General features: G+C 44.7%; 1 protein-coding gene across 1 annotated transcript in view; it reads left to right on the top strand.

Annotated features, from left to right (window-relative positions):
* The first annotated feature begins 1,167 nt into the window (after nt 1-1,167).
* Nucleotides 1,168-20,321, top strand: part of LOC138562532 (extracellular calcium-sensing receptor-like) — a 120,548-nt gene continuing 101,394 nt past the window's right edge. The window contains exons 1-2 of the mRNA XM_069642777.1: nt 1,168-1,280; nt 6,588-6,879. Coding sequence (XP_069498878.1) covers nt 1,168-1,280; nt 6,588-6,879 — 405 coding nt within the window. The remainder of the gene's footprint in view (nt 1,281-6,587; nt 6,880-20,321) is intronic.

Here is a 20,321-nt window from a genome sequence, read left to right as displayed (position 1 = left end):
GCTGGCTGCAGCAATGTAGTGCAGCCGAACCACATAACAGCTCATCTCATGCTTTAACTTTGATGCTAACCTTTTCCCCAGAAATATAAGAGACTTTGGGCCTTATTACAAGTTTGAAGAAATGCAGTGGCAATGCTGTTACTTTGAGCTGGAGTTATATCTTGCCACTTTTCACCCATTTTCGGCGCTATTTGGTCATAGCACCAAAAATGCCCCATTGGGCCCAATGGACCCAGTATGAATGGGGATTTACCACGTCACTGCAACTCGGGATCTGGCGCTAATAATGCCAGACTGAGTTGCAGTAACAGCATTTGCATTGGGCGGTATCCCAGTGGATTTACCGCCGGGATACCACCCAGTCGCAATGAGGCCCTTTGTCACCATTTCTGGGTGCAAGAGGCAATCCACATGATGTAGGGGGCATTTCTTTTGGTTTGCGCTCCCTTCATTATCTATGAAAAGTTTGTGTGCATTTTCACACACAGCAAAAAAGGAAGGGCATTGTAAATCGTTCAGGTATGTTTTCAAAAGCAAATGCTTAAATCTTTTCCCACAACTGGTATTACAACTTGGCAGAGCAGGAAATAGGAATTTCAATGCTAGGATTCCTTCCACAAGTATATCAAACATGACTGTTTAATCACAATAGTTAGATACACCCCCTTATTAATACAAATACTATAATATACTTGGGAGGAATAACAACTAATCACATGGGTGATACATTTTGTGAAAAAAATAATGAGTTGAAATTACAGGTTCATGAGTCCCCCTGTAGGGTTTGAAGCCACCTGATCCAGGCTCTTATTATAAAGCCCTGAAGATCCCAGCATTGGCTGACAGGTGAGTCCCAGTTCAGCCTAGAGCTCGTTCATCTACAGCGGTCAAAGGTCAGCAGCACACTCTCCATGCAGAATCCAGTGCTCAGGAAGAAAGAACCCTGCACTAGGTTATATTCCCGGGATTAGGAGGGAGCTTCCTGCTGCCTACCCACCTCCTCTAGGAAGACTATAGAAGTGACTGCTCCTCACTGGGCTGCCCTATCTGTAAGGCGCATCATTATCCAGTTCCATGGGTGGCTGGGTCTGTGCCGTGCTCCTCCTCGTCTTGGTCAAGGAAAGGGCTCTGCAGCCCGCCTGCAAACTCCAGGCCTGGAAGCAGAGCATGTATTCCAAGGAAGGAGACCTGATTTTGGGGGGAATGTTCCTGGTGCATTCAGAATATTCTTCACTGGAGCTTACATTTAAGAATGATCCTCGGCCCATATCCTGTGAGGGGTAAGATCAGATTTTCACCGTGTGTTTAGAGGTGCACCAGCTACTCTGTGATGGGAAGCAGCAGCTTATCACACTGTGTCACAGTGCATATCCTGTGAGGGGTAAGATCAGATTTTCACCGTGTGTTTAGAAGTGAACCAGCTACTCTGTGATGGGGAGCAGCGTATCACACTGTGTCACAGTGCATATCCTGTGAGGGGTAAGGTCAGATTTTCACCGTGTGTTTAGAAGTGCACCAGCTACTCTGTGATAGGGAGGAGCAGCTTATCACACTGTGTCACAGTGCATATCCTGTGAGGGGTAAGATCAGATTTTCACCGTGTGTTTAGAAGTGCACCAGCTACTCTGTGATGGGGAGGAGCAGCTTATCACACTGTGTCACAGTACTTATCCTGTAAGGGGTAAGATCAGATTTTCACCGTGTGTTTAGAGGTGCACCAGCTACTCTGTGATGGGGAGCAGCCGTGTATCACACTGTGTCACAGTACTTATCCTGTGAGGGGTAAGGTCAGATTTTCACTGTGTGTTTAGAGGTGCACCAGCTACTCTGTGATAGGGAGGAGCAGCTTATCACACGGTGTCACAGTACATATCCTGTGAGGGGTAAGATCAGATTTTCACTGTGTGTTTAGAGGTGCACCAGCTACTCTGTGATGGGGAGCAGCAGTGTATCACACTGTGTCACAGTACTTATCCTGTGAGGGGTAAGGTCAGATTTTCACAGTGTGTTTAGAAGTGCACCAGCTACTGTGTGATGGGGAGCAGTTTATCACACTGTGTCACAGTACGTCTCCTGTGAGGGGTAAGGTCAGATTTTCACAGTGTGTTTAGAAGTGCACCAGCTACTGTGTGATGGGGAGCAGTTTATCACACTGTGTCACAGTACGTTTCCTGTGAAGGGTAAGGTCAGATTTTCACAGTGTGTTTAGAAGTACACCAGCTGCTCTGTGATGGGAAGCAGCAGCTTATCACCCTGTGTCACAACCCGTCTCCTGTGAGGGGTAAGGTCAGATTTTCACAGTGTGTTTAGAAGTGCACCAGCTATTCTGTGATGGGGAGGAGCAGCTTATCACACTGTGTCACAGTACGTATCCTGTGAAGGGTAAGGTCAGATTTTCACAGAGTGTTTAGAAGTGCACCAGCTACTCTGTGATGGGAAGCAGCAGCTTATCACATTGTGTCACAACCCATCTCCTGTGAGGGGTAAGGTCAGATTTTCACAGTGTGTTTAGAAGTGCACCAGCTACTCTGTGATGGGGAGCAGCTTAGCACACTGTGTCACAGTACATATCCTGTGAGGGCTAAGGTCAGATTTTCACAGTGTGTTTAGAAGTGCAACAGCTACTCTGTGATGGGGAGGAGCAGCTTATCACACTGTGTCACAGCCCGTCTCCTGTGAGGGGTAAGGTCAGATTTTCACAGTGTGTTTAGAAGTGCACCAGCTACTCTGTGATGGGAAGCAGCAGCTTATCACACTGTGTCACAGTTCGTCTTCTGTGAGGGTAAGGTCAGATGTTCACAGTGTGTTTAGAAGTGCACCAGCTACTCTGTGATGGGAAGCAGCAGCTTATCACACTGTGTCACAGTTCGTCTTCTGTGAGGGTAAGGTCAGATGTTCACAGTGTGTTTAGAAGTGCACCAGCTACTCTGTGATGGGGAGGAGCAGCTTGTGTTGAAAAGTGTCACAGTCCGTCTCCAGTGAGGGGTCTGTACTGTTGATTACAGTCTGTACAGGAGGGCCACAGCTGATGCCTCCTGGGGATTTAGGACAGTCTATTATTGTGTGCATATCAGGGTGTCCGTTATTTTGTATTTTTTATTGATTTGCATTTATAAAGCGCACAAACAGCCCGCAGGTTATATCATATATGGGATTGGAGAAGTGTGTTACAGCTGCATGTTTGTTTCTGCATAAGTTACACACAATTGAATAGCTTTGCCGGTGTCTTTCCAAAGCACACCTTAGCCAACAACAAGGGCGTCTTGGAGCTGTAGACAGATAACTGACGCTTATTGGTACCCAACTCAGTGGTACTCATTTTATCCAACTCGGTGGGATGAAACAGTGGGTCAAACACACATCCCTGTTGTGGAAACATCGTCCACTGAGCCTACACGGCAGACACCAACCTCAATAGCAGGCCAGCCAACCTGCGTGCTTTGAGAGGCGTGATTGGGAGCTGCACATGTGGGTGTGCAAAGGGGTGACTGAATAGATACCATGGACCCGGACAAAAGCGTACAATTAGAAACATACCTGCATTACATTACACGGGAGCATTCGAGGTTTATGCAAATGTCATGGAAAAAGCAATTTAAAATGAAAAACAGATTCATAAAGGGTAAAATTCTTTTTGTCCCCGTCTGGCATGAGGACATATGTTTCAAAGCATGAGAGCCCTGCCAGGCGAGCGATTGAGGGATTCTGTGGGATTCCGTGGGATTCTGTGGGCTGCTTCATGAAACGGGTGTCAGGTAAACAGATTCTCCAGCAGTTGCAGTGTTCAGGTGTGCGTTACAGCCACATGAAGAGGCAATGCACGCCCGGTCTAATTCTCTGAAATATTTAAGGAATAGATCTGGTCTGCGTAACGCATGTATATCACACCCCTTTCAAGCTGGAATCGCCTACTTCTGCTGCATGACATGGCAGGTCTAGAACATTTCTGATAGGAGCTGCATCGCCTCGTGTCGCTTCTCGCATGCATGTACATCACGCCCCCTGCAAGCTGGAATCGCCTACTTCTGCTGCATGACATGGCAGGTCTAGAACATTTCTGATAGGAGCTGCATCGCCTCGTGGCGCTTCTCGCATGCATGTACATCACGCCCCCTCCAAGCTGGAATCGCCTACTTCTGCTGCATGACATGGCAGGTCTAGAACATTTCTGATAGGAGCTGCATCGCCTCGTGGCGCTTCTCGCATGCATGTACATCACGCCCCCTCCAAGCTGGAATCGCCTACTTCTGCTGCATTATTGTCAGGTCTAGAACATTTCTGATAGGAGCTGCATCGCTTCGTGTCGCTTCTCGCATGCATGTACATCACGCCCCCTCCAAGCTGGAATCGCCTACTTCTGCTGCATTATTGGCAGGTCTAGAACATTTCTGATAGGAGCTGCATCGCCTCGTGGCGCTTCTCGCATGCATGCACATCACGCCCCCTCCAAGCTGGAATCGCCTACTTCTGCTGCATTATTGGCAGGTCTAGAACATTTCTGATAGGAGCTGCATCGCCTCGTGGCGCTTCTCGCATGCATGGGTCAAATTCCACACTTTAATGTCTCATGGATAATAAATGCATTTTCATTTCATGAAAATACTGTGGGCCTCATCCTTTTACCGCCGCTGAGTCCTGTGGATTTACCACAGGATTTCAAATGGTGTCAATGCAGTGTAAATCCCCATTTTAAGAGTCATGGGGTTCCATGTCAATTATGGGGGAGTGTTCTACAGGAGTATTTCCGCCACAGTAATTCCCCCAATTTTAGAGGTAAGGAGAATCCTCCACTTTACCCTCAGGTTCGGAATTTGGTGGTATAGTAAAAGTGGCGGTAATGAAATTACCATCACGTTTTCCATACAGCGGAACGTGTACTGAGTTCCTACGTTGTTTTAGCCACACTTATTTCTCACCTCGGCCTCCCCAGTTATTTATCCGTCCCGATTAGGTACCTGACACAAGCAATGTCCGCGATTCTCATCCCCCGGTGGGAGTCACCAATAACGCCACACACCAGCATCACTAGCAGTAGCAGGTGTGCGTTTGTGGTTAAGTGGTCAGGTTGATTCGTAGACACTGATGTGAGGTCCTGATCATATTTCTTACTGACCCGAAAGAAGCATCATTTTTGTTCCTGTGATTGTGCTTTTGCCATTTGTAGGTGCCATGACTGGGAGTGCAGTAACTACCGCTCAACTTTAAACATGTGGTAATCCTCATCATTTGCAAACCACTGGGCTTCATTATGAGTTTCCTGATGCTCACACTCGGTTCTGAGGCTTCAGCATGCGATTCCAAGCGCTGCCAGGGCAGTGTAAATCCCCATTGTTGGAGTCCATAGAGCGCCAGGTGGGTGTTTGGCGGAGTTCCTATGAACAGTAATGCTGTGCTGCAAATCCACCAATTCTTGGCATTAAAGTGGAGCATTTACCTTGGGCATCAGGTTGGAGATAAATGATCCACTTCAAGGTCAAATGCAGAGGTGCAGCAAAAGTGGTGGTAATGGAATCACCTCCATGTATTTACTGCCCCTCTGAACTGTGAGTGATGCCAATTAGGCTCTTCATCCTGCATACCCACTGCAATTCTATTCATCAAACGTGGCAGAAACATGTTTGTTTGTTTGTTTGTTTACTGATTTGTAATGCGCGCCAAACCCGAAGGTATCTGGGCGCCTTTACACACGAGAACATGTATACATTAGGCGTAAATGACATTATAACAGTTGATGTAGTTGCACACGTTACAAGTTTGATTTATACAAAGTAATCACAGTATGAACAAAAAGTGTTACAAAAGGTTGCGTCACAGTTAGGTTGTCCGAAAATGAGGAAACAGAGAGTAATGTGGTAGAAAAGTAATATCACAAAGGGCATGAGTTAAGGTTTCAGTGTCGAAGAGATCGGTGTAAATCAACAGCTTATGGATAAGTAAAGTGTCTTTAGAAACAAGCCAGTTTATGATGTTATGCCTGAAGTGCAAGAAAGGTTGGTCCTCTCTCAATGCCAGAGGGAGGTAGTTCCAAAGTTGTGGTGGAGGCGGGTAGAGGATTTCTTGACAATTCTTTCTGAGAAGTAACTTAGGGTTGCACCATTCAGGCATTTGTGGGTGGGGGGGAGCGTTTTGAGCGTGATTGTGACATTAGTAGAGAGCCATTTATTCTGTCTCCTTACGTTCGAAACGTGCTCTCACCTAGGAATACCGCAAGCTGATCTAAGTGCATTATTTTGTAAAATCTGGACTTTCTTGAGGATACACTTATTTGCTCCTAAATAGAGTGCATTACAGTAATCCAGCTTGGACAAAATAAGGGCTCTGGCTAAAATCACGCAGCTTTCTTTAGATAGAAAGGATTTACACGCCCTGATCAGTCTACAAGTATCTGCAGTAGAGGATGACGTGACACTGACTTGTTTATTTAGTGTGAAAGTAGAGTCGAGGTAAAAGCCTAATATTGCCAGTTCTCACCACGCCCTGCATGTGATCATCCCCCATAGACATGTATGATTGGTGTCTGTATTGCAGAGGCTGAGAGCAATATCGTGCCACAGACAACATGTAACCCGTTTCCCATTTCCTTGCAGGTTTCACATTCGATATTACCGGGATGTCCTGGCCATGGTCTTTGCCATAGAAGAAATCAACCAGTCTCAGGACCTGCTGCCAAACCTCACTCTCGGGTTCCAGATCATGGATTCCTGCATGTCTCAGATCAAAGCCATTGGAGGGGTCTTGGAACTGCTGTCTGGGATTAGGAAGCCAATCCCTGGATACAAATGCCATTCCGGGTCAATGCCCGCGGGAATCATAGGAGAACTCATGTCCTCCATATCTGTTCCAATGGCCAGGATTTTAGGCGTCTTCCATGTTCCCCAGGTAAATCGACTGCACGCAACGACATGAAAAGCAAAGTGGAAGGATATTTGGTGGGTATATACCTCTGGGTCCTTAAGGAGGGCGATATAGATGGGAGGGGCGGATAGCAAGGGTTACGGAAGAGATGTTTAATAATCTGTGAAATGAAAGGTTAGTAGCCAGGTGGATAGCCTCCGTCAGGGAGCACCACCATAGAAACGTCTTGGTCTGCTTCTTGTTGGTTCCTTAGTCTGAGGGTTATAGACGGTGCGTTTCATTATAATCCATGACTTGATGGAGACAGCAGTGAGGGAAAGCTGGTCATTATGAGGGTCATGCCGTTTCAACAACTGTGTATGTGATGGGTTTACTCTGGAAAGCAAATGCCGAATTTAGGGGATCTGCTGATGGTACATTTGTTGAATCAGGATTGGTTCTAGGTGGTTCACTGTTTGGTGCCCGAAACTAGAGGTTTTGAAACATAGATCACTACTGTTATGAGCACCCGGGGTATTTGCGAAAGCCACAAACAGAGAAATATGTCTGTATACGCCTGATAGCACCAGCACGTTGGCCAATACATCTCGAGGGTTAGTTAGGAGGCCCAGATATCTGGAGACGGTACCGATACCGTTGATATAGAGAATTCTGTAGTGTTTCACTAAGCAGAACCTATGTAGGGGGTCTTTCGAGAATTGCAAGCCGAAAGCATTACACACATAGGCAAACGGCATGTGGCCAGGCTTGTGCTCGTTGCTGGGTGTGTGAGAGCTCATGATATTTAGAAGGGTTCAGTTTCAAGAGAAATGTCCATGTGTAGGATTACAGATCTCAGTCACACACAGCACAGCGAGTTTAAGGGTGTTTGCCTTCACCTCCACACTCACAGTGCATTTCCCACCTGGCTCTGAACTGGGGGTGACCTTCCAGTGATGGCCACTGGGCAGCATTGTGCTGTGTGTGACTTGGCTGAAGTGGATCATTCTGCTTTCACATCTCAGGGGGTAGGATGTGCTTCAATCCTTAACACACAAGAGAGGACTGGACTGGGATAACAGTAAACTGCACCTTATCCCACCTACTAAACACACACAAGCTACAGGTCCATCATGCGTGCTCCGATTGTTTAATAAACTTCCAAATAGCCAACCTGACCCTCCAATCATGACTAACTCACCCTTAAGAGTGGACTTTCCCTAGACAGAGATGACGAGCCGCCTATCTAGGGTGAGGGGAGAGAAAGGAGACTGGCTCTCCATTAAATGACGCTACAAAGTCCAAGTGCATACATGTTTTACAAAAATGGCCTCAATTAAAGGTCTGGCGGAAAGTAGCGGGACTAAAAGAAACGTGGAAGGAGATTCACCGTAACGCTTCCACTACTATGCACGCAAGTAATATGTAAAAGATGTTTTTTTTTAAATAATTCCTCTCCGGGTACCAGTAACTAGCTGAGCATCTGACTATAGTGTACGGTCAACCGGTTTCAGTGCGTTGTTTGTTTTTATACCACTTTCTTCAGGACCCAATGTTAGATAAAGGTACTTTTAGAGATACCAGCCAGCTGGTCACTGGTTCAAAGGCTGGGCCACTCTGTCTCAGTAGTTGGATTCCTGTGGACTCCCAAGGCCACGAGTTCAGCTGATTTTAACATGGGGATAACAGCCATCTGATTTCAGGGTGCCTGAAACACCTCATCGCTAAGGTGAACCCGGATTTGACCCTGTCTACACCGATCCCTGGAGAGAAACGGGAAGCTCTGTCCCTTAGGACATGCTTCAAGCCTTCTGAACCCGCCGTAACCTTTGCATGGAGAAAAGGGAGGTTTCAATGAAGATCCGGAGTGTGGAAACTGCTGGACGGGTGTGTGCTGCCAAACAAGAAACAGACTGGGAACAAAGGGTTGCAAATATTCCAAGTTCTTGGTGTAAGCTCGCCCAGCAGATTCTGAGAGATTCCTCTGAGTAGGGTCTGCATCTGGTCCAGAATATGTGTTTAATATCGCACATGGCACACTGTAGCAATCAGGCTTTTAAGAGATGACAAGCCATCATTTTACTTTGCTCCGCATGTGAGCAATCACTGAGAGAAACTTGCAGTTAGCAATAAAAGAAATGGGGTTTGGAAAGGGGCTATTCATATTAGGGTGGAGGCTGGAAGGGGAAAGAGCAGCACGGGTGGAATTTGAGCGTTTTCGGCTGGCTGGAGTACCAGTTTTGTTTTTCATTTTATCATGGCAATCCCACAGAATTTCCCCAGGATTGCCAAGGAAAAGCCACAAGACAGGCAATGATAAAGAAATGCTTCTCAGGATCCAGCGAGTCCAGCCCATAATAGGAGGGCGTCGGGATGTATTCACTCCATGCATTACTTGACTCTGTTTCCTGTCGAATTCTCTTGCTCACCTGTACGTACACATTATTAATTAAAGCGTCTTGGCATGAATATGTGCAATCTTTGGCAATCACAGATGTGGCATTTGCCAAAATAATACAGCATGCATCTCAGTGAGTGAGGCTCCTGCCGCAGAGTTATTCTTTTTTCCTCTATTCTCCACAGACCTAAAAGAACCTAAGTTCATATCCGCATGCGCTCTACCATTCTCCTGCAAGTGTTTGGCCACAGCCAGCATGGTGCATCATAGACTGCCTTTCATAGTGTGTTCTGCTATCATTGTATCAAGCACACCTGCGCTAAAAGGCTCTGTGTGCTAATCTAAGGCTTGAAGAGCATCAGGCAGTTACCTGCATAGACTGGCTTTACTTGCTTGCCAGAACAGAAGTCATCTCAGAGAGTAGAGAATTCCATATAAATGGCATAGCCATACTGAAAAGCCTTTAACCATGCTGACAAGCCTTTAGTCATACTGACAAGCCTTTAGCCATGCTGACAAGCCGTTGTCCATACTGACAAGCCTTTAGCCATACTGGCGAGCCTTTAGCCATACTGAAAAGCCTTTAACCATACTGAACTGACGAGCCTTTAGCCAAACCTTGGGCCATACGGACAAGCCTTTAGCCATACTGACAAGTCTTTAGCCATACTGGCGAGCCTTTAGCCATACTGACAAGCCTTTAGCCATACTGCACTGACAAGCCTTTAGCCAAACCTTTAGCCATACTGACAAGTCTTTAGCCATACTGGCGAGCCTTTAGCCATACTGACAAGCCTTTAGCCATACTGCACTGACAAGCCTTTAGCCAAACCTTTAGCCATTCTGACAAGCCTTTAGCCATACTGAACTGACAAGCCTTTAGCCAAACCTTTAGCCATACCGACAAGCCTTTAGCCATACTGAAAAGCCTTTAACCATACTGACAAGCCTTTAGCCATACTGACGAGCCTTTAGCCATACTGACGAGCCTTTAGCCATACTGACAAGCCTTTAGCCATACTGACGAGCCTTTAGCCATGCTGACAAGCCTTTAGCCATACTGAACTGACAAGCCTTTAGCCAAACCTTTAGCCATACTGACAAGCCTTTAGCCATACTGAACTGACAAGCCTTTAGCCAAACCTTTAGCCATACTGACAAGCCTTTAGCCATACTGACAAGCCTTTATCCATACTGATGAGTCTTCAGCCATACTGAACTGACAAGCCTTTAGCCAAACCTTTAGCCATACTGACAAACCTTTAGCCATACTGATGAGCCGTTGGCCATACTGACAAGCCTTTAGCCATACTGACGATCCTTTAGCCATACTGACAAGCCTTTAGCCATACTGACGAGCCTTTAGCCATGCTGACAAGCCTTTAGCCATACTGAACTGACAAGACTTTAGCCAAACCTTTAGCCATACTGACAAGCCTTTAGCCATACTGAACTGACAAGCCTTTAGCCAAACCTTTAGCCTTACTGACAAGCCTTTTAGCCATACTGACAAACCTTTTAGCTGTACTGACAAGTCTTTATGTTTGTTTGTTTGTTTATTTATTTCATAATGTGCACCAAGCCCTTGGGCAGCTGGGCGCAGCAGTACAAGAAGTCTCAGAGCTTAGTTAAAATGCCTACCATAGGCTAGTACATACATGTAAGTACAGAGTAAATTACAATATATAATACAGTACAGACAGTTGCCAGGGTCATCAATAGAAGGAGATCTTAACATATGCATAGCAGGATCAGGCTAGAGGGGGGGTTACTTATCATTAGTGTGAAGCCATTTGAGAGCGTTACTTCTAAATCTGGCGTAAGGTAGTGGGCGTCTGAGGTCAAATGGGAGTGTGTTCCATGATTATGCAGCTTTGACAGGGAAGCTGGATCCTCCCGCCGTAGTCAGTTTATATCTAGGGATTTCAAGCATGAATGTGTTAGCAGTTCTCATAGGTCGGGTTGAGGATCTCCTGTTGATATTTTCAGATAGGTACAGAGATGCTAGATTATTTAGGCATTTAGAAGTGAGAGAGATAGTTTTAAGGAGGATTCTGTCCTTGATTTTTAGCCAGTGGGCCTCTGTCCGGTATTTAGAGATATGCTCTCTGTGTGGGGTGTTCAGTGCTGCTCTTAGGGTGTTATTTTGCAATCTCTGGAGTTTGTCAGTGACAGACTGTTTGGCTCCTGAGTATAGGGTGTTGCAATAGTCTAGTCTAGACATGATAAGAGCATTGGCCAAAGTGAGGCAGCTGGCGCTGGACAGGAACGGTCTGGTAGCTCGGATGAGTTTGCAAGTGTAGGTTGTTGAGGAGGAGAGGGAGTTCACTTGCTTTTTAAGGGTGAAAGAGGAGTCCAAGTAGAATCCTAGAGTTTTATTCTCTGGCATAACCTTAATGATGTTGCCAATATTAAAGGATGCATAGTTCGGGTGAGCTTTTTTAGGTTATGATCAGATCCGAGGAGCAAGATATCAGTTTTATCATCGTTCAGGCAGAGGCCATGGGTAGCCATCCATGCCTGAATGAGGATGTATATCGTATTCACCAAGGCCAAGTCTGCTTCATAGTTGCCCGAAAGGGGTATTAGGATCTGAGTGTCATCTGCATAATTTGTGTAGGTGACACCCAGTCTGTCCAACTTGTCAAATAATGGCTTGGTGAAAATGTTATACATGGTGGGTGAGACACAAGAGCCCTGTGGGATTCCACATGTTATTTGGATAGGATCAGCGCAGGTGGATGTAGAGAAAACTCTAATAGTCCGGTTGGCTAGAAAGGATTGGACCCAGGCTATAGCTTCCCCTGTGAAGTTGGCAACGAGCCTGAGGTGATTGCATAAAACTGCGTGATCCACCAAGTCAAAGGCTGCTGACAAGTCCAGTAAAAATAGCAGAGCTGTTTTTCCACTATCCTTTAACTCCTCAATTTTAGTCTTAAGATCTAGCAAGGCTGTTTCAGTGCCATGGAGGGGACAGAAACCCGATTGCCGAAAGCCTAGTAGATGGTTGGCTTCCAAGATGTCTTGAATTTGGAGGTAGGCTACTCTATCGATAATTTTAAGTAGGAAAGGTATGGTGGTAATGGGCCTATAGTTGGCTGGGATAGATGGATCAAGGGTTTGTTTTTTAAGTAGGGGGAGGACCCAGGATTCTTTCAGGTTGGCCGGTACTGTGTTTGATTTGAAGGAGGAGTTAATGAGCTCCGAGATAAACGGGGCTAAGTCTCTAGCTGCATCCTTTATTATTTGTGCTGGGCAACTGTCGCCCGTACAGTTGGATGGCTTCAGGGAGAGGATGACCTTTTCAGTGTCGATGATAGAGATAGTTTTGAAGCTAAAAGGCGGGATGGTGATAGGCTCAGTAGTCAATGGGATTTGTTGATCAGCGGGTGGTAGAGAGTCCTTTTTATTGGTTATTTTGTGTTGGAGGGTAGATATTTTCTTCGATAGGGCATTTTGTATGTTAGTACACGATATCTTGTCCTTGGGGACAGTGTCGGCTGGTTGAATGGGGGATTCCATTTTGCGGAGGATGGAAAATAGTTCCTTAGTATTTGATTTGGCATTAGTGATTCTGTCGTTGAATAGATTTTTTTTGTGTTGATAATTTCCTTCTTGTAGGATTTGGAGAATTGGGTTAGATTGGCTTTATTGTTGTCGGTGGGCGAGTTGCGCCAACTAGCTTGGAGCTTTCTTCTCTGCCTTGTTAGGTCCTCTAGTTGGAGTGCGGTCCTTAAATTGGGGTAGCCATACTAACAAGCCTTTAGCCATACTGACAAGCATTTTAGCCATACTGACAAGCCTTTAGCCATACTGACAAGCCTTTAGCCACACTGACAAGCCTTTTAGCCATACTGACAAGCCTTTAGCCATACTGACAAGACTTTAGCCAATCCTTTAGCCATAATGACAAGCCTTTTAGCCACATTGACAAGCCTTTAGCCATAGTGACAAGCCTTTTAGCCATACTGACAAGCCTTTTCACCGTCTGTCAGCTCAAGCCTTAAAAGTGTAGGCAGTTAATGGCATTTCTCAGTACACAATGATGCACTATATTGTGCTTACATGTGTGCACCCTATGAGGGCACTTCATCACTAGAGCATTAGCATTGTGGAGCTTTGGAGACAGAGAATCCATGTAGCGGGGTTCAAGCCTCTGTGCCAGTGCTTTTTCTTTATGAATATGAACTGATGTGCAATTTCATCAAATGGCTTTAAACAAAAGTGCACTGATTGACTGAAAGGTGAAGAAGTACTTTTTTAATACATTTGTTGTATCTTTTCAATGATCAAATATGCTGACCGATTCCACTAGACAACCAACCCTATATTCCTTGAAATGTTTTTTAAATGTTTCTTTTTTAGTTATGGCTCTGGCAATGTCCCTTACCCTGCTTGGCAGTAGACACATTCACAATAATGTGCAATGTTTATTAAATGTGTCTTTTTTAAACAGACTTTTTGAGTTGTACAAATTGATGTAATTGATCTTGGGTTATTAGCACTACAGTGCAAGAGCCCCTGCATTTTCTGCAGTATGGTATTCTGGTTGACATGTTAAGGACTCCTGAGAGGTACGGATTGTCAGGACTGTTCTCCATGTCGGATGCCAACCCTGATGCCAGCCCTTCGGGGCAGCAGAATCAAAGGAACACTTGCCACAGCAAGAAAGGAAAAGGTGAGGTGGAGCAAGCACCCAGGACTAACCCCACAGCTGCAGAGGGAGATAAAATAGGTCAGACTGTGTTGAAACTCTATGACTCCGCCACTCACATCTATTCATGTACCTGCATACTTTCCCAAGCACGAGTTGGGTACCATGTAATCCATAGTGCACACCACTCATGGTGGATCATTGTGATGGATTGCCATCTGGCGAGGGTGTAGGAGCCCTGCTTTTTATGTTTATTAAACAAGTAAAATGATCCAGGTCATTCCATCTCAGGAAGGGAGATCTGCTAATCAGAGCTCCTTTTCATAAACTCACTGCTAAAAGCATAGTGTACACCTGAGCCCTGCTTTATCAGTAGCCTAATCTGTAGCACCTGCTCTACAGGGGTACGGGACAGTTTCAGAGTTGACAACTGCCCATTTGACAGGCACAGTGACAGGCAAGGCTCTGCAGTGCAACTGCTACCTTTAAGAGGTGGACTTTTCTAAAAAATAAAATACATACACATGAGAACGCTGTCCTGGTGGCATGTTACACTGTAAATATAAATCATAGCCGAGTTTGAGGTTTGGTGGCTGGCATCTCTCATAATTATTCAAACCTCATCAATTTGATATCAGACATGTTTCAGCCCTTTGGGCCCAGTTCATCTGTGCAAGGTTTATGTGTACCCGCCCCCCCGCTAGCCTCTGTCTCCCAGCAAGACTGCCAGCAAGACTGTAGCCCTGGAGGTTTACAGCACAAATGATGCCTAAGATAAGGTATAAACAGTAAGGCCTTCCTGGCATAGGTAGAGAGGTACTCGTCTCAGATTCTGTCATTTGTTGGAGATGTCTGCCTCTTGTTTGCTGTCATGCTTACAATTAAACCGGTTAGATTACACTGCCATGTTCAAATAGGATGCCATTGAAAGTGCAAAGATATCTGGGCGCCCCCAATACATTTCTCGACTTTCTTGAACCACATAGCTGGGAACCATACAGCATCTATGTTCATCTATCAGGGTGCCTGTAAATTCCAAGCAAGCCACAGCATTGAAGTCTCAAAGAAGCAGACTCCCCACTACGCCCCGTAAGGTAAAGGCTTATCTGCAGTTCCAATGGGACTTGCACTCAATGACAAGAATTGCAAATGTTACATTTGCCAGATTTATGTGAAATGTAGATTCATATAGGAACTAATATTGCTGTTTAGCCATGCATGTTTGAAGGGGAGTTAGCAATTGTAAACATGGGGAAAATGTAAACTTCTGAGGCTCCCTTCTCAGGATTAACACACAATGGGATTCCTTAGTCAAGTTTGGGCCAGTTATAAATATGATATCTATAATGACCATGTCAGATGTCAGTGATGGAGCTGGCCTGTTACATTTCAAAGGAGTTGTTGTTATTTGCCAAGCCCAAGCCTGCCATAAAATAACTTAATTAACACCTATAAAGAAATAGCTATTTATTTGATGTCTGGCAGAATATGTGTGCTCTGGATACACATTAATAGCATATAAAGAAAGTATTTCAGTGATGCACCGCCACTGCTACCGCCACTGCCACCTGTAGGAATATGTTAGCAACTCCACATTAGCAAAATAAATAGATTATAACATGAAGGAAACCTAAAATAAAATGTGTAATCACTAAATTTATCTCTGCATTGCAATGCACGCTCTTATCAATAAGAAATGTGTACAGTTTGCATAAAGAAGTAATATCTATCATGTTCTGTAAACATATATATAGCATGACATGACTAAATAACTGAGCAATAGGGAAGATGAGTAACTGCACCAAAATGTATTACAGAAAAATCATTCAAAGTCTCTAAATGTGGGCACCGGGTTGCAAAATCAGAAAATATTAGTTTCATTAATCATGCATCTTCACATCCAAAGTTAGTCAAAAACTAAGATAGCATCTCTTCAATAGGGGTGAGTGTCCCTCCCACCTTTGGAACTGGAAAGCCACATATATGTGAGTATGCACACAGAATATAAGGACATTAATAAGGAAGGAATAAGGACACAATTATTCAATATAGCAGATGAGAATTATGAATTTGAACTGGATATGAGAGAACAGAGCTTGAAGGACTGACCAAAGCCTTATTAGAGAGCAGTTCAGTAAGAGAAGGAGGACAAGTCCATCTAGGATCCAGATAAGACACCTAAAGAGAGGGTTTTCTGAAGGAATAATCTAAGGCTGACTGGCCCGCTGCTGTCTCCCCAAAATCAGATGATGATTACTGATGCCAAAGATGCTTACTGCTCCACCACCACTGTGGCGGCCTCTAACAGGAGCAAAGCCCTCTTTGACGTAGTAAAGCATTGTAACAAACCATCACCTGACTCTGAGGTACCAGCAATTCAGGAAAAATGAGAGGGAAACAACAACATTTTAATAACAAAATAGGCAAAATCTGAGAGATTATCGAATGAACCTCCCACATCATTAGGGCTTCTGGCAGCACAACACGCATACAGCCCCTCTAAAGTGAATTATGTCCTCTCTCTCCAATTGCCTCCCTCAGACCTACCTCCTACTCTGACAATATCATACTGGATCCCATTTTTAAACAATTGATGGGCCTGGCACAGAATGTGCTCCTCAGCATCAGTAATGTCTTCCTCAGAGAATGGTAATTTCTAGATACCCTCAAGACTGGTGTCATGCAACCTTCTTTGCAAAAAACAACCCTAGGCCCAGCTGACATGTCCAGCTATTAGCCCATTACAAACATTCTGTTTATTGGCAAAATCTTGGAAAAATAAGTTGCTACAAAACTACTCGGAAGAATCAAACAACTTCACCTTCGAAATGACTATCAGTCAGGGTTCTGACCCAAGTGTAATATCGAGACAAACACTATACAGGTGGTAGATGAGGCCCTCGAAATCCTGGATAAGGGTAACTCATGCCTCCTGGTACTCATTGAATGCTCAGCTGCATTCAACACCACCAACTAATACATCCTAGATGACAGGATTGGATTCTATGGCACTGCCCTGAATTGGTTTACCTCCTACCTCTCAGGCAGACACCAGGTGGTACAGATGATCTTGTTGCATTCTAAACCGACTCCCAGTCTCCTGAGTAGACCCCCAAGGGTCCATCCTATTGTAATAAAGATGCAAGTTCAATGCGGTATAACGGAACACACTTATCAGCTGCAAGAGAAGCACTGTAATAGGGGAGGGGGCTCTTTCTCATATCTGTATTAGTGGTAGAACAAAACGCAGTAAATAGGCCTTCAAAGCTTGCTTTTACTTTAAACATGTGTTAGCATTTTATGCGCGACAAAGACCGCTGTGGTTGGTGATTCAGTGCAGAGTCTGCAATCCCAGACCCATGCTTTGAGAAGTACACAGTGGTTGTTATTTTTTGAGGTCACAGATTAGAGCTCACAGGTTTCGCCAATGAATAAGTAATACATGACCATTTTATCCTTGCCAAAAAACATATCTGGTTGACCGCATTAAAAAAAGCTCACTCTCAACCGAGGGAATTATTCAAAATTCTGAAAGAGCTAGAACATCTCAGCCAGGTCAAAAATGATGTAGTTACCAGAGACATTGAATGGTGCACCTCAATACAAGATGCTACGTGCACCAAACTTAATAGGATTAAGGATAAGATTGTACTCTCTAAAAAAGCCACAACTCCTAAAGATGCCAAAACTATGAATGCCATACAAAAAACATGGAAAGTAGAGCAATTTACATTCAGACCTGTAAGTGAATCTGAATGATCACTTATTACAGAAAAGCTTAAACCTGCTAAATGTAAAGGGGATGCAGCCCGGCTCTGGCTATTAAGGCATGTTCCTCCACTTTGATTGCAACACTATGTACATTTGTCGATGTCTTGTTTAGGGATGGTTGTGTCCCAAAAGGTATCAAGAACACCAGGATTACCCAGCTGTTGAAAATAAACAGTCTCTGGCCGCTGGATCCATTGAATTACCGCCCTATTTACAACTCTCCATTTTTACTCAAGATCCTGGATCGAGTGGCTTACTCACAGGTTTTAATAGATCTCAGATCCTGCAACATTTTGAACAGATGGCAGCCTGGTTTCAGGGAGAGCCTTGGATCAGAGACAGCGCTGTTAGACCTTAAGTCCGGGATACTCCGACATATGGACAATGGACAGATGGTAATGCTCATGCTGCTTGACCTGTCCGCCGCCTTAGACCTGGTGGACCATGCTCTATTGGGAACCAGGTTGGAGGAGATGGCAGGGTTTTCAATGTCAGCAGCAGGCTGGGTGAGATCTTTCCTCAGTGAATGGCAATGCAGGGTAAGCAGCAATATGGCGGATGCACAAATAATTGAGCTTACGATTGGAGTACCGCAAGAAGCCTGTTTGTCTCCGATTCTTTATAACATATTTGCCGTTCCCTTTCTCGATTTCTTGGAAAGCCTTAAAATTGAATTCACAAATTATGCTGACGACACACAATGTGTTGTCCCCATATCTGGCAACTTTATGGAGGATGAAATTACCATAAATAGGATATACAGTCTGATCCAAAGCTGGATGTGTAACAATGGTCTTGCGCTGAAAACCAGCAAAACTGAGTTGATGCTGGTGGGCTCAGAAGCAAAAACTCACCAGATGGAGCTGGAATATGCCCACATTCAAATTGATGGATGTATGATCAAAACAAAAAGTCAAGACCCTTGGGGTTTATCTCTACCGCAATCTGAATATGAAGGCACAAGTGAGTAACCTAGTTTCTTCAGCCTCCTATCACATTAAGCTAATGACCCATGCACGCCCATTCATATCCAGGGAGAACCGGGAAACACTTAACAGGACTATGATAGGCCCCAGAATAGATAGCCTACTAGTTGGTCTACTGAAATCTGAGATCAACCGGCTTCAGGTGGTGCAACACACCATGAGAGCTATCATGGATCTCAATAAAAGGGACCATATCTCTGAGGCCAGGAGAAGTCTTCATGGGTTGCCCATAAAAAATATAGTCTCCTTCCGCCTCATACTGATCACTCACAAGTAGTTGAGAAGCACAGCCCCAGTTTACTTGAAGGAAGAATTGGCATTAAAAGCCAATATACATAACTTGAGATCAAACAACTCCATACAATTAAAAACCTCTGACTGTAGTCTGTCACAGGTCAAGAAGGGAGCTATTTTCGCTGCAGTCCCGGCTGCATGGAGCACAGTTCTCATTTTAGAGAGGCCATTTCTACACCTGTCTTTAGAAAGAAACTAAGGGCATTCCTGTGTAGTTAGAAGGTTAATTTCCATCTATGCATAGGTCTATATATGTTGATACAAGCTAGAATATCCCCAATTTACAACATTTGTAAAGTAGTATGTCTGTGGTTCAGTGCTCTGATGGTGTCATGGTGAAGGGCCATTCTCATGAGAATCAGGATGAGGCGACCACGGCAGTTGGATAAAGTTGTGCTGGTCGTCTCAAATGTTTCAATGATTTCAATTTGTGCTGTGGGAATTGGGGGTGGATTGTGATGTCACAGGGTGTAAATGAGGGTGGTGTGAGAAGGTTTTGTGAACCCAATCGTTGATTGCAATGCATGCTTTTCTATAAGAGTTCAAAGTGCAAAGCACAACCAGATTTGTGTGGGGAGATGTTTTCTTGTCACACAATCATGAATGCTAATTACTTGCATTGTATAAAAGTTCTGACTTTAGGGGTGTTTCTTTGACAGCACCTCTTCATGCAGTTCTGTTCTGCGATCTGTTTGAATTTGCTGTCCCAGCTGTGTCTGGGGCCCTGAATAAAATTGTTTTACTTCTTGCACCGGTGTACACTCCTTTTTTGCTACTTTTGTAATTTTTTGGTGAGTTCTACGAAACGACCCCCGATACACTCTCACCAGTCCTTTTTAATGTTTACAGGTAGTCCACTGGCCCTCTCTGCCTCATCCACTCTACATCAGTCGTCTCTCCAATTACCTATCCATTTTTCAGTCCTGGATATCCACTGCCTCCCTCAAACACAACCCAAACAAAATTGAATGTTTCCTCATCAGCCCCTTGCTAAATAGCAACTTGTCTACCAATGGCTCATAGATGTGTGCCTTGAGGGATTTGGGTAACAAACATCGGACTAAACAAAATACTTAGGATTCACAATTGGCAGAAGCGAGTCATTCAAGAAACACAGAGCCAAATAGGCCCAGCTGGCCTGGCTCCAAATGTCCAGCCTTCACAAGTAATGGTTGAACACCAAGACTTGGAGTACAGCTGTAATGGGACTGAACGCCTAGATTAGAAACACAGCAGCAGCTGGGAAACCCTTCGACTTGAAACACAGCATTAGTGTCAAAACACCTAGAATTGGAACAAAGCACCCCACCTTGGAACACAGCAGTAGTTGGGAAACACCTACAATTGGAGCATAGCAGTAGTGGGAAAAACACCTAGATTTGAA

Source organism: Ambystoma mexicanum, unplaced genomic scaffold (assembly GCF_040938575.1).
Source record: "Ambystoma mexicanum isolate Mex_15411 unplaced genomic scaffold, UKY_AmexF1_1 Mex_scaf57, whole genome shotgun sequence".
Lineage (NCBI taxonomy): Eukaryota > Metazoa > Chordata > Amphibia > Caudata > Ambystomatidae > Ambystoma > Ambystoma mexicanum.
Note: the sequence above shows the minus strand (reverse complement) of the source record. Positions and strands in the feature narration are given on the sequence as shown.